The sequence below is a fragment of the Cydia strobilella genome, chromosome 4 (assembly GCF_947568885.1).
Source record: "Cydia strobilella chromosome 4, ilCydStro3.1, whole genome shotgun sequence".
NCBI classification, from domain to species: Eukaryota; Metazoa; Arthropoda; class Insecta; order Lepidoptera; family Tortricidae; genus Cydia; species Cydia strobilella.
Window position 1 is genome coordinate 12,176,102 of NC_086044.1, and position 14,408 is coordinate 12,190,509.

The window sequence follows — 14,408 nt, forward strand, 5'->3', positions numbered from 1 at the left end:
GAACTTTTCTGCTAAGTATGAAAGGTTATATTTTTGGCATAGTGATGTATCGACCTCAGATCAATAACCTATCGACATTTACAGCTTTCTTATAGTTTGGCCCAGGACTGTCTCATTTTAATTGATGAGTACAGTCAAGGGCATAAATATATATACATTCCCAAAGTCTCAAAAATATGTGTACGCTCAGACAATAAAATCGTGTTCACATATTTTTAAGCCATTTGTCTGGATCGATATTTTTGCCTTCGACTGTACCTATAGTTTTCTTTGTTCTTACTTACTGACAGATTGTGTTTGCCAGACTATAGTTTATTTTCTAAAAACCGGTCAAGTGCGGGTCGGACGCGCGCACCAAGGGGACCGTACTTTTTAGTATGTGTTGTTATAGCGGCAACAGAAATACATCATCTGTGAAAATTTCAACTGTCTAGCTATCACGGTTCATGAGATACAGCCTGGTGACAGACAGATGGACAGCGAAGTATTAGTAATAGGGTCCCGTCTTTACCCTTTGGGTACGGAACCCTAATAAAAAAGACATTAATGATCATTGATGAATGTTCCTTTTATTAATATTGTTGGTCACAAAACTGAACTTTTTATTTCAGATTTCCAAAGGACGAGGAATAGGGGATATTACTGCAATGTTCTGCCACCAGAGTACAGCACTAGCTTTTTTAGTGCACCGTATCGTAACTTATTCATACTGTACCTTTAACAGGTTTTTGACAAGTTTTCAGGGGACCTACCGGAAAACTCGAATCCGAAATTTCGTTATCTAGCTGCCTCTTTATCGCTCGAATACGCAAGAGTGACAGAGATGTTAGATAACGAAAGTTCGATTTTCTTGTTTCGCGATAGACCCTCAGATTGTGATAGTGGCGCCACCTACGCCGAGTTTCGCGTAATATTCCCTATTATTAAATTAAAAAAAAAATATTACACGAACGTTTTTTTTTCATATCCTATTTGGTACAGTCAGCTGCAGAGAAAAGGTACCCCACGTCCATACTAATTTACAGAACTTTGTATGCAGGGGGGGTGACTTTTCTCTGCAGCTGACTGTACATGACTAGAAACTATACTTAGTCTTTTAGCATTAGAAAAAATGCTAAACCATTTCCACGTGTCTTTTTATTGACAAGTTTTTTTATAAATATAGCAATATTTTACTTATGAAAGCAAAAGTATGTAAATGATCGTATATTATATTTGTTGTGACTTATTTTCAAAGTGTTTTTCGATAAAACGACACGTTAAGATCGCTCGCCTTCTTTCTAATGATAAAAAAACGAGAGGTATAGTTAGACGGTTCTGAGTGGTAGACTGCAAATGAGATAAAAGCTATATTAGGTACATGCATTCATATCAGGCGGCTCTTTGATTCCAAGGATTGCATAATTTTTATACTTTTTAATGATTTTTAGAATATGAAAATTATAAAAAGTATAAAAGTTATGCAATCCTTGTATTCCACGCATTTCATTTCATTTCAACGAGCCGCCTGCTACAGATTTCTTGAAATTGCCACGTTTTTTCAGGTTCAACTTTCATTAGCCAGACTATTATCAATTTGCCAATTTCGTGATTATTCTTTTACACGGCACATAAACTTATGCATAATTTATCGATATAAAAAGTCGACACAGTCACATCCCTAGCAAATTATCAAACTTATGACACCGTACGTAAATGAGAAATAACAAGCATATATGCATCTCTTTTCGGCACATTATCTAATTCGTAAGGAAGTAAAGTACGGGTATACATATTTGCGAAGCATTTTTGCCCGACTTCTATGCTTTAGTCATTATTCTGAGAGTCAGGGTCTCTTTGTACCGTTCGATATCATCATCATTAACCGCGGGTATCAATATCAACATATTAAACAATTCTTCTGGCAAACGATGGAACACATATAAATCCCCACCTTGCTAAGACGTGATTACTTAGTGATTCAAATTGCATTTCGTCGCAAATAATTCAACTTTAAGGAGACAAAGTCTCTGCTATTACCCGGAATCAACCCGGAAAATTAACATTAGTGTCTAAAAGTTCCATTACCCAATCTACTAACATAACTGTTTATAACCAATCCATTTGGTTTCAGTATCTGGGATATGAAAAAACATGACTAGAACAATTACCAAACCATTATAGTTATCAAGCCGCTCCAGACTACGCGGCACGAAGCCGCGAACGCGAGTGTGGAGCCGATTTTGCTAATTAGTGAACTAGACTCCACACTCGCGTTCGCGGCTTCGCGCCGCAATGCGCACGAGTGTGGAGGGTCCTTTAGATTAGACCGATGTTGAATGTAATGGTAATGAAATTCTCCTAATTACTATATCTTACTTCTTAGACTAGAATAATTATACATTTGTAGTTTCTATAAGAAACAAAACAATTGATATTGGAAAGTACTATAATATTTATAAAACAGTGTAAAACAATTATACAACAATATTACTCTACGAATACAGTATCACGGGCACTTGCGTACAAGAGTCTAACAGAATCGCAGTATCCTACACTTCGACGAGATCCTGTGACTGCGACAAAAGCATCTCCTGCACGCAAAATGCATTTTGCCTTGCAGTAGTTTAATCCAGCGTGAAGTCTAGCGTCTACTTCAGATATCCAGTTATCTTTAGGAGTTTCGAAGTAGTGTACCGAGCGAACACCTCGCCAGAAACGTAACTGCCTAGCAGCGTGGCACATTCGGGTGACCGCTACTACAGGGCAGGATGGTCGTGCGTGTGAGATAATTTTTGCAGTTCGTCCAGAATTTGTCAAGCATATAATTACAGACGCATTAGAACGCTCAGCTAATTCTACTGCAGTCACGCAGATTGCTTGAGTTGGGTCCTTGAGCGGACTTTGCATTAGCTCTATATTTCCATAAGTCCGTGGTTGCCACACTATACGTTCTGCGTGTCTTCCAATAACAGAAGCAGCTGCAACGCAGTGCTCTGCCATACGGAGTGCGTCGAAACAAGGAGCAAACTTTTTCAACGGAGATTCATAATTAAATTCTAAGGAAAGGACATCTGCACCGTCCAGTATGAGATTTGCTATATCAGTAACGCATAATGTAGGAATCTGCTCGTTTATAACAGCTTTGCAAATACATGGTTTGCCAATATTGTTGCATTTTGCAAGCATTACTTTCTGTGCAATAAATATTTTTTCTATTGGCAAATCTGTGGCAAGAATGCTTCGATCCAAGAGAAGTCCATCAGCTTCATCTATTATTTCATCAATATTATCTAATCCCAAAGTTGTATCAATGCTAGCAAACAAGAGTAAATGTTTGCCTTTATCCTGTATTAGCTCTCGTACTTGTCTTATATCGTTTCTTTGTTGAGTGTTAGAAACTAAAATCGCATCGACATCAGAAGCAAGAGCCCAAGCAATTTGTCCTTCCATATGTTCGAAAAGTTGTTCTCCTATAGACTCGCCACATACTAGTGATTCACGACTCTCATTTTGATTTACAAAATTGGCAAGGGGTACCGACGAAATCCGGACTGTCATTTTAGCACCAATCGTTCCTCCTACTGCAATTACGCATTCCACAGAATCATCGCCCACTTTGGAGACCACTAATTTAATTTTATCTGGTGTTAAACTATCTATAAATATATTGTCTCCTATTGTAAGATCAGTAAGACGATCATATCCAACAAAGAGACATTCTGCCGTACCGCTTTCGCGCCAGCTAGTATCAGTAGTCAAACGCATAGTGTTGCTTTGGAATAGTTCCACTGTGGTACGTGGACCACTTTTTAGATCACCGGTAACAATATCAGGGCCTCTAACATCAACAATGACCGCTAAAGGATATACATACTGCAATTCAGCACTATAGTTATATACGGCTTGTCGGATGCTCTGAATTAGTTGAGTACATGCATTTGGTTCCATATCTCTCATATTGAGACGAGCTACAGTCATACCAGAGGAAATAAGCCTTTGGACGTTGCTAGGCTCTCGATTGTTGATAACGATGTCACACATGATACCTGTTTGTAATTCTTCACAAGGATTTTTATGTATATCTAATTTGCAATAGTGTTTTAACAATGATGTCTCGGAAGGAAAGTTATCTTTTTTTAACGTTGGGGCATCTTCTAAAGAAATATGCCAAGGAAATGTCATATTTTCAGACATTCTATTCACTATAGAAAGAAAATCAAGTAAAAAATTTAAATCCTTATTAAATCAAAGTAAACATTCGCTTTCTGCCATTGACAAATAATTATTTTGAACATGTCAATGTTCATTTGTTTTAAAACTACAAATAGGTTAGTCCCCTTTAGTTATGGCACGAAATTCAAAATTTGAATGGGAAATCGATCGTAGCGCACAAATTTTTAAATTTGCCGTCTGTTTCTACTGACAAAGCTGGCTTGCCAGAGTATACATATATACTGACTTTATTTTCTAATCCTTGAGTGCGCTCCAGACTATGCGTCTTCGCGCCGCAATTCGCGCACCAGTGTGGAGAAAACTTTAAAGATAATAGAACTTGAAACAAACAAAAAAATGCTTTACACTGTCAAAATCATGAATCTAGTATAACTGGATCGGTCATGAGGAGTGGGGGAAAATGACCGAACGGGATAGTCTTATGTATCTTTCAGTAGGAGTAGCAGAGAAAGCGCTGTTATTGTTTGTCCTTGTCATAGTTTCACTTTTCCACCGCTGCCACAACCGAGGTTGTGGCAAACAAATAAGTACGTGACATGTCATGTTTGTTCGTTGCTTGTTTAATTGTTGTTGTTTTGTATGAAATTGTGCTTTCTCTTATGAAATATAGTGATGGTTAGCGTTTTGAATGCTTGAACTTTAATAAAATACTGGTGAATTGTTCTGTAATCGGCTGTAATAGCCGCTCTGAGCAAAAATATGAGATCATAACCTTTCACACGTAAGTACGGTATTTTATACCTTCCTCTTAGCGCAATATGTGAGAATAACATCGTAAAATTACGTTACACTCAAAGCAATGTAGAATCACACGATTTCAATAAAAATATCACAATTATTTACGCAAATTAACAAAACATTATTTGTAAAATTATCCGCCCAAATTACGTAGGTAGGTAGGAGTCGGAGGTCAGCCATTTTTAAACTTCTTCTTAATTTAGCTGCATAACAATCATGTTAGGGATACCAGATGAAAATATCATAATTTTATGGGTAATTTTGACCTCGAAGTTTTTTCGTACTTCTAATTCCAAAAAATAAATAAACAAATGTTGTAAAGATTAAATGTGGTGTACATTAATTGGTGTGATTGCGATTTGTGATTTCTTTAAATTAAAACCCATAATACATTTTATTTTACGTTTTATTTACTAAACATGTTTAGTTTTGTACCACCTGCGCGAATTATAAGAGGTATTTCATTGTTTATACGCATAAAAAGAACGACCCATTGACATTTTGTTTAACAATTTTTTAATACCGTCAAACAAGCTAACTTTGCCTCTAGGGTAATCGCCCCAACGTGATATCAAATATTGGGGTTATTTTTACCAATATGGTATCCCCACGTTTATGACGTCATCTATGTCTATCCCTTACGGGAGCACGCGTATAGCTGGTCTATGTAATGCTAGGTCTATGGTCAAAATCAATCGGACCATTTTGTCCTAACAGTTGGCACCTCTACATTATTTTGTTTTCACAAATTTTACTAGTCTGGTCTGTGTACCGATATGTTTATTGTTTCCTAGATATTCTGTGGTTTGAGTTGCTTGACTGCGTGTCACGTTTGTTCTTTGGCATAAATGCGTTTAATTTTGCTTTGTCAAATTTATTTGATGTAAGTTAACGCAATTTAAAATGTAATTGAACTCTAAAGTGTAATTAATAGTGCTTTGCATACAACGTGCATTAGTTAAAATTACAGTATTTTTTCATAATATGTACTGTGCGACCGTGAAGGTTGAGTATGTTACGTCATTTAGTTTTTAATGTGTGATATACAATCATTTAGTTTGCTGTTCTAGTGAAAAGTGATTTTCTTGAGCGAAACTGTCGCCAATTGTGGAGTGTCTGCAAGTGTATTATTGTTATCGATGGATCCGTTCTTAACCGGCTGCGATGAAATGCCGCCATGTTATTTAGTTGTCAACCACTGATCGTTATTAGTCTGCACTTCCAACATTTTTTTGCCATAGCATTGCAAACATTGTAAGTATACTTTTGTTATTATTTTATTATTATGGGGTTTATTGTTATTTTATTTATGTGTAACGAATGTTATTTGTAGTAAGGTGTTCCTGTAAAAAATATGCTATTGTTTACCGTGGTTTATTGACTGTCAAAGTAATGACGTCATTGAATTGGTACTTCTCTTCTAAATTATGGGGCTCAGAAATCAAAACACGATTAAAATCACTGAAAAATACCAATATTAATGTAATTTATATCACAAGCTACATATTCAGAACAATGTTTGTGAAATTATCTCAAGGTTTTGGTATAGCCTTGATCACCTGCCTGTTGGAGGTTATTTTTTGTTCTATCAACAATCGCTAACCTACTGTTTTCTATACAATGTGAATTCGGCGTAGATGCTGTACGTTCCTATTGTTCTCTTTATTTATCTAATCTGTGATTATTAAATTCACTATTTTAATTAAATTAGTTTGCTTATTCAAAATTGCGGTCTTTATTTGTGTATCACAATATTATAATCAAAATCAAATTAAAACGAAATAACCAGTAGTATGAAATTCTATGGCCTAGTTATATTTGAAAGCTATTTGAAATAAATCCAGGGACGGGTTCTGGTATTTCCTTCAAGGGTTTGCTTAGGGGTTTTTATAAGTATGTAATCAAAGAAATATACAGATATTATGGTACAATCTTACACAAATCAACCTAGTTCCACATTAAACTCAATAAGGCTTGTGTTATGTACTAACGGTAATCACTTACCATCATGTGATCCATCTGCTCGTATGCCTCCTATATCATAAAAAAAATGCAATATTTATCCTTTTTTCTAACGATATAAGAGCCAATATTGTAAGCACTTTAACTTTCGTTTTCTGCTAAGGATTACGTTTGTTCCTATACAAGTTCAATTTATAAATAGATGGCTTTTTTTATTTGAAAGTGGCTTGATTAATTTGGAAAATTCTATTCATGTCTGGGCTGGTCATGTCTGCCGAATGCCGGATGGCTTGTGGGCCAAGTTAACCACGGAGTGGGAGCCCCACGAGTCTAACCGGGGATCCGGCAGACCTCGTCGGCAATGGCGGGATAACTTGGACTCCTTCTTGACAGGCTGGCCAGATATAGCATTAAACAGAGACAAGTGGAAAAAGAGGGGGGAGGCCTTTGCCCAGCAGTGGGACACAGTGGGCTCTGAATAAATAATAATAACTATTCTATTTGAAAGCATCATCTTTTTAGCTTAGCCCCAGGTTTTTGCCAAGGCTAATGGGACCCTTAGCTGCACTTTGGCAACTAAAAATCCCAAGAATTGGCATAGGCATTAGTTTTTACGAATGCGACTGCCATCTGACCTTATAACCCAGAGGGGAAACTAAGCCTTATTGGCTTGGACTAGTCCAGATTCCTCGCAATGTTTTCTTTCACTGAAAAGCAACTGGTAAATATCAAATGTCATTTCATGCATAATGTTCTAAATAACTAACTTTTTTCTTTACTTTTATTAAGATCAAACCTATAAAATTATTGATGGAGTCTTTATTTACAGGCTCTAGTCTTTTTGAATTGCGCTTAAAAAAACTAGAGGACTCAACTGAGTTTTTCAAGTGCTAAGCCTCATAAAGTTGAATTAAGTTCTTCAAATTTTTACTCAAATCACTCAAGTTCCTACCAACTACTACTCTTCACCCATTAACTGGGTAAATTGGTTGCTCTTATATTGAGAGTTAATATAAATTAAAATAAATAAATAAACATCATAGGGACATTCGTACACAAATTGACTAAGTCTCATGGTAAGCTCAAGAAGGCTTGTGTTGGGGATACTCAGACAACAATATATGTATAAAATACAGTTGAGTCCGGTTAGTACAACTGCATATAACAACCAACCGTTTATAGCGACGTAAGTAAAGGCACATGTTTGGTTTTAGTAGGAGCTACTATGAAAGTACAACCATTTATTACGATTATGCCCACTTGCCATTATTCCATTCAGCTTAAACTTCGTAAGTTAAAAACGTAAACCTAATAGCAAAGAGGATATAATAAGATAGAGCGGTACTGTCATAGTAAATTTTGTAACCACTGTAAATACACTGCCATCTATCGACATACTTTAAAACTAAAAATGAAGATTTATAAAAATACGATAAAATGTATTTAAACATGGATATATGTTTTTTATTTGCATTAATTATTTTTATATAATTTTAACCCATGTTCTTTCACTGATATTCGTTAAAATTATAAATAACAAACGAAACCGTCAACGCCCTCTTTACGAGAGTAGGCCAAAACTAGTGGCGCCATCAGATCGAGAATCAAATTTTCGTGATTTTCGAGGCACGTTTTTTGCTTAGACTGTATCCATCTATTACGGAGTTATATCTATCTTTGCTAATCCTAACAAGGCCTAGTTTTCCCCTCTGGGTTGGAAGGTCAGATGGCAGTCGCTTTCGTAAAAACTAGTTCCTACGTCAATTCTTAGGATTAGTTGTCAAGCGGACCCCAGGCTCCCATGAGCCGTGGCAAAATGCCGGGATAACGCGAGGAAGATGATCTATCTTTGCTAATAGGTAGCTGATCTAAATATCATAGACACAGGAGGTAGTCATAGAAACTGTGATAAAACAACGCAACCTAATTGAGTTTGGATTTCTTATAAATGTCTCGATGAGTATTAGTTGCCTGTTGAAACAAAAGTACACGTACAGTCAGCGATAAATGCTTGTATCAAAAATGAAGTCCTCAACAAAAAACTTATAATTTTTTTTGATAGTCGACGTACGTGTCATGTTGGTTACAACCCCAAGAATTGCGACTTTTTATTTATGGCAGTAATTTGCGACCTTGCGGGTGATGGTTGAGTACGCGTACAAAAGTGGCTTCTTCCAAACAAACAAGTCTCTGCATTTAATACAAACTGTTGTAACACAACGTCAATTTTTTTTGCTGTTTTTGAAGATGTAGTGACAAACATTGAGAAAGGTATGTTGAGATGGTTGGGACACGTGGAACGAATGAGTGAAAGAAGGCTAACAAAGAGAGTGCATAAGGGAGAGGTAGAAACGGGAGTTGGAAGGGGCAAACCTCGGCGGACTTTCTCTGATCAGATCAGGGAAATCCTGAAGAAAGGCCAGGTCAAGAGCACCCTAAACCGGCGAGCGTGTATGAGGAATGTTATGAAAGTGAAGGAAGCGAAAGAGGTAGGATTGTAGCAAGTGGAAATCCGTGGTTTCTGCCTACCCCTCCGGGAAATAGGTGTGATTAAATGTATATCTATGTTTTTCTTTCTTTGATGGTCGTATAAATACTAATAAATACAAAAATATTTTCATAAAAAAAAAAGTTGTCAGTTCGTTTAGTACAAGCAAAGATAGATATAACTCCGTAATAGATGGATACAGTCTAAGGAAAAAACGTGCCTCGAAAATCAAGAAAATTTGATTCTCGTTCAGAGGGCGCTACTAGTTTTGGCCTACAGTCGTATAGATGGCGTTGACGGTTTCGTTTGTTATTTAACAATTTTAACGCATATCAGTGAAAGAACATGGGTCAAAATCATAAAAATAATTAATGCAAATAAAAAAAAATCTATTATCTATATTTAAATACATTCTATCGTAATTTTATAAATCTTCATTTTTAGTTTTAAAGTGTGTCGACAGATGGCAGTGAATTTACTGGGGTTACAAAATTTACTATGACAGTAACGCTCTAGTATCAGTTACTCTATGGTACAAGGTCCGGTTAGTACGACGTAATATTCCTAGCAAATAAAAATTCATTCATTCATATCAGCTGTCCATTGGGCGTCGTTATAACCGGACTCTACTATATATACAAGTACTTACAAAACATAGAAAACATCCATGACTCAGGAACAGTTCTATGTGTAATGACATATAAATGCCCTTACTGGGATTCGAACCCAGGACCATCGACTACATAGGCAGACTCACTACCCACTAGGCCAGACCGGTCATCTGAAAATTATGATTACAATTCCTAAATTTCAGAAAAGCACTGACTAAAACTTTAAATGAATACAATGTGAATGACCTTTGACAGATGTGAGATCTCTAGTAGAGTGAATGATCTCCATATTCTAAAACATTTTTGTGTAGTTTATAACTTCGGATTTAATCTGCCATTTGTATTCTATCTGTAGCTACCGGGAACCGGATAACCGGTGGACTAAACATGTCACAGAATGGTCACCAATAGGAATAGCAAGAAAGCAAAAAAGACCAAATAAAAGATGGAGAGACGAGCTAGTGAACTTCGACAGATACTGGTGGAGAACAGCACAGGATAGGAAGGAATGGGAGAAACTGGGGGAGGCCTTTTCCGCACAAGCGACATGCAAATAATAAAACAATATGAAATTTTATGTAATTGTAAAAAAGAAGCATGAAATAAAGGCTATTACTATTACTAGCTATAAAACCACTTCTGTCAAAATATATCTTATCAGGTATATATCATATACGAGGGTTGATCCGTATGCACCACCCCTGACCTCTTTGCTGTCACTTGGAAATAAAACCTTTTTGCTGTAGGTTTATAGACATTTAGAGGTTATAAAAAAAAAACATTTTTAAATGTTGAACTATTATTGAGCTACAGCTTACTGTAATTGTTGAGTCGTGGTTTTTTGTATGAAAATGGATCCTGTTGAGCAGAGGGCGGTAATAAAAAATATCTACAAAAAAAATATTTTACACCAACTCAAATCCATCAAGATATTGTGGCAACTGAAGGGGAGTGTGCAGTATCCTATGACATAGTGAAACTTTGGTGTCGAGAGTTAAGGTGCAGACGATCAAGTTGTGAAAACCAACATGGCGGTGGACCACCTGTAACGGTAACTACAGACGAAAACTTTAATAAAGTTCACGATATGGTGTTACAAGACCGGCGAATACGTATCAGGCAAATTGTTGAAGAGACTGGCTTGTCATATCATGTAGTGCAACAGATACTTACTAAAGAATTGGGTATGAACAAGATCAGTGCAAGATGGGTGCCACGAATGTTGACTATTGATCAGAAAAGACATAGAGTTATTGATTTGCCAGCGTCTGTTGGATATGTACCAAGCAAATAAAGATAATTTTCTCTATAGATACGTAACCATGGACGAGTCTTGGGCACATCACTATGATCCCGAAAGTAAAATTCAAAGTAAGTAGTGGAAACACAGTGGTTCTCCGCCACCACGTAAATTTTAAGTGGCATCGTCTGCAGGAAAGGTTATGCTGTCTGTATTCTGGGATGCTCTAGGAATAATCCTGACTGACTATTTGAAAAAGGGAGAGACTATTACAGGGGCCTATTATGCAAACTTAATTCTAAAATTGCGAGAGGCTATTAAAGAGAAACGCCGGGGCAAGGTCACAAAAGCTTTGAGCCACATCTCAACGAACAAAGCTTGCGGAGAGGATGGTATATTTCCTGAATTTCTTATTCATATGGACCAAAGACCCGAGCCTGGATGGCAAATTTTACACTTCCATAATTCCGGGAAAATGCCTACATCACTAAAACGGGCTAGGGTAATTGGTATCCTCAAACCAGGAAAGTCTGACGACAGAGCAGAGAGCTATAGACCGATCGCTCTCTTAAGCGTTGTATACAAATTGCTGGAGAGACTAGTCCACAATCGCATCCATGACGCCGTAAACGCAATCATCCCCCAGGAACAGGCCGGCTTTAGACCTAACCGTAGCTGTTGTGATCAGGTGCTCGCTCTCACAACACATGTCAAAAACGGGTTTAATAAGAACCTTAAATCATCTGCAGTTTTTATCGACTTGACTGCGGCATATGATACAGTCTGGCGCCAGGGATTGCTATATAAACTGTTGAAAATAATCCCATGCAAGAAAATCTACAGGCTTATTGAAAACACCCTTACTAACAGGCCGATACAGGTTTTCCTGGGTGACGAAACCAGCAGCGTCAGAACACTAAACAATGGGCTCCCGCAGGGTTCTGTCCTAGCCCCTCTTCTGTTTAATATCTACGTGCATGACCTTCCCGATACTGTGTCACGTAAATTCGGATACGCCGACGACCTGGCTATGATCACTCAACACCACAAAATGGAATCCACCGAACCAATTCTACAGAGAGACCTGGAAGCCCTCGACGACTTTTTCACCCGCTGGCGCCTCTGTCCTAACCCAAGTAAGACGGAAGTCTGCTGCTTCCATCTTAACAATAAGCTTGCAGAAAGAACACTGACCGTCAAGTTTAAAGGCACAATGCTTCAACATAACCCGCACCCTAAGTACCTTGGAGTTACTCTGGACAGAAGCCTTACTTACAAGTGTCACCTACAAAAAGTATCGGCTAAACTGCAGACCAGGAATAGTCTAGTGCAAAAATTAACAGGAACAACTTCGGGAGCCTCTGCCTCCTGTCTCCGAACCACAGCGCTGGCCCTGGTTTACTCGACGGCCGAGTACTGCGCTCCAGTCTGGATAAATACACGCAGCTTAACCAGACTCTACGTTTAATAACGGGATGCCTTAAGCCAACACCCACCCACTGGCTCCCCGCTCTTAGCAACATAGCCCCTGCGCACCTGTGAAGAGAAAAATGCCTCCAACGCGAACTAGCGAAAGCGCACTGTAGTCCTGAGCTACCAATCCACCAAGACCTCGAGGGCTTCGGAAGAAAACGTCTTAAATCCCGAAACCCCCCTGCATTATTGATGGGAGATTCCCTGACCACCCGTACCCTGGAGGAGGCATGGACCGCAGAATGGGAAGCCCTCAGAGACCAAGCCAACCCCTTCTCTGCTCTACCCCTGCGAGTGCCCCCAGCAGGCTTTAAGGAACCCCGTCGGGTGTGGTCCGCTCTTAACCGCCTAAGAACAGGAGTTGGCAACTGCGGTCACCACTGGTACAAATGGGGCTGGAGCTCCTCTTCTGCCTGTAGCTGCGGGCACCCGGATCAGACCATCAACCACATCATTCTGGAATGCCCTCTTACTAAATACACAGGCCATGTAGACGATTTTAACAACCTGTCAGATGAAGCAGTCGCGTACCTGGGAAGGGCGAAATTCTAACTAACCATAAGTTTTGTTTTTAAATTATAATCCAGTGACATGTACATATGCCATACGATAAATAAATAAAAATGTATAGATGGCAGTGAATTTACTGTGGCTACAAAATTTACTATTTAGTATCTTATTTGGTCTAACAAATTATTAGAAAACATTTAAAGATTACACAATCCACTGTTGACTTTGAACTGCTCTCAGTTGAAAATGACTGAATAGATTATTCCAAAATTCATACTAAGTGACTGTGATTATCCGCTATAGGAGCAATCCATGAAATATTTCGTTAGGGACACCACCATTTTAATACTTGCGAGAAGTAAAATAACTCGGCTTTAAGATTGGTAGTGTTTCTTAGCAGCTAATATGTTTTATTACGTAGCTGCCATAGCGTTTCGTATTTTACGGCCTGGCCACGACATTGGTCTTAGGCGGCGAGCGGTGCGGCGGGCGGCGCGGCGAGCATGCCACGACTTCGCAGTAGCGTTGGCGGCATCGAGCGAATGGGACGTACTCAAGTGTTTAAAGATGTCTTTGTCAGTGCCTCTACAGTGCCTCGACAGCAGGTCATATTTCATGACAGATATTTTAAATATAAGAGAAGGTGTGCACGAACTTAATAGACGCTGTTATACGTTAGGCGAATTTAGAGTGTTGTACGAAGAATATAGAAAGCATCCCGAATAATTTTACGGGTATCTAGAGTGAGTGAACAAGCAGGAAAATTTTCTTTTATTTCTTCCCACAACCTTTTAATTACGTGCCGCAACTTATGTTTAGGTAGTTTCGACATCCAAATTGCAGGCCTATTAAATATTTCCGTGATAAACACTCCCGTGTCCATTAACGCGCGCGAATATTATAAAAATTTGTGTTCTACGATTCACCGCCCGATGCGTACCGCCGCCGCTCGCGCCGGTCGCGCCGCTGTGAGTCGTGGGTCGTGGCCGCGTTCCTCGCGTCCGTGTCTTTGTTTCCACCGCCCGCCGCGCCGCTCCCCGTCGCCGCCGGCCGCTCGAGTAAATTCGCGCGAGTCGCCGCTGGCAGCGGCGGGTCGTGGCCTCTCTCTTCTTTCGCCTTATTTTGTAACATTCGCTTTTCCCTCGCCGCCGCCGCTGCCGCAGGTCGCGCA

At 38.7% G+C, this 14,408-nt stretch overlaps 2 protein-coding genes across 3 annotated transcripts in view; one reads left to right on the forward strand and one right to left on the reverse strand.

Annotated features, from left to right (window-relative positions):
* Nucleotides 1-2,410: 2,410 nt before the first annotated feature.
* LOC134740624 (pyruvate kinase-like) lies at nucleotides 2,411-4,238 on the reverse strand. The gene has a single exon (XM_063673160.1). It carries the CDS (start codon nucleotides 4,174-4,176, stop codon nucleotides 2,470-2,472), a length of 1,707 nt encoding a protein of 568 aa, XP_063529230.1. The 5' UTR covers nucleotides 4,177-4,238; the 3' UTR covers nucleotides 2,411-2,469.
* A 1,519-nt stretch (nucleotides 4,239-5,757) lies between these two features.
* LOC134741044 (nuclear receptor coactivator 1-like) overlaps nucleotides 5,758-14,408 on the forward strand; it is a 104,028-nt gene continuing 95,377 nt past the window's right edge. The window contains exons 1-2 of one of the 2 annotated variants that reach the window (XM_063673792.1): nucleotides 5,786-5,836; nucleotides 6,024-6,207. The gene's annotated coding sequence lies outside the window, so the exon portion shown is untranslated. Of the gene's footprint in view, nucleotides 6,208-14,408 lie in introns of both variants that reach the window. The other variant, XM_063673791.1, reaches the window with a different exon arrangement.

Bases quoted from the DNA above. Each gene is read 5' to 3' on its own strand.
- LOC134740624 (XM_063673160.1), bottom strand. From the start codon at position 4,176: ATGTCTGAAAATATGACATTTCCTTGGCATATTTCTTTAGAAGATGCC.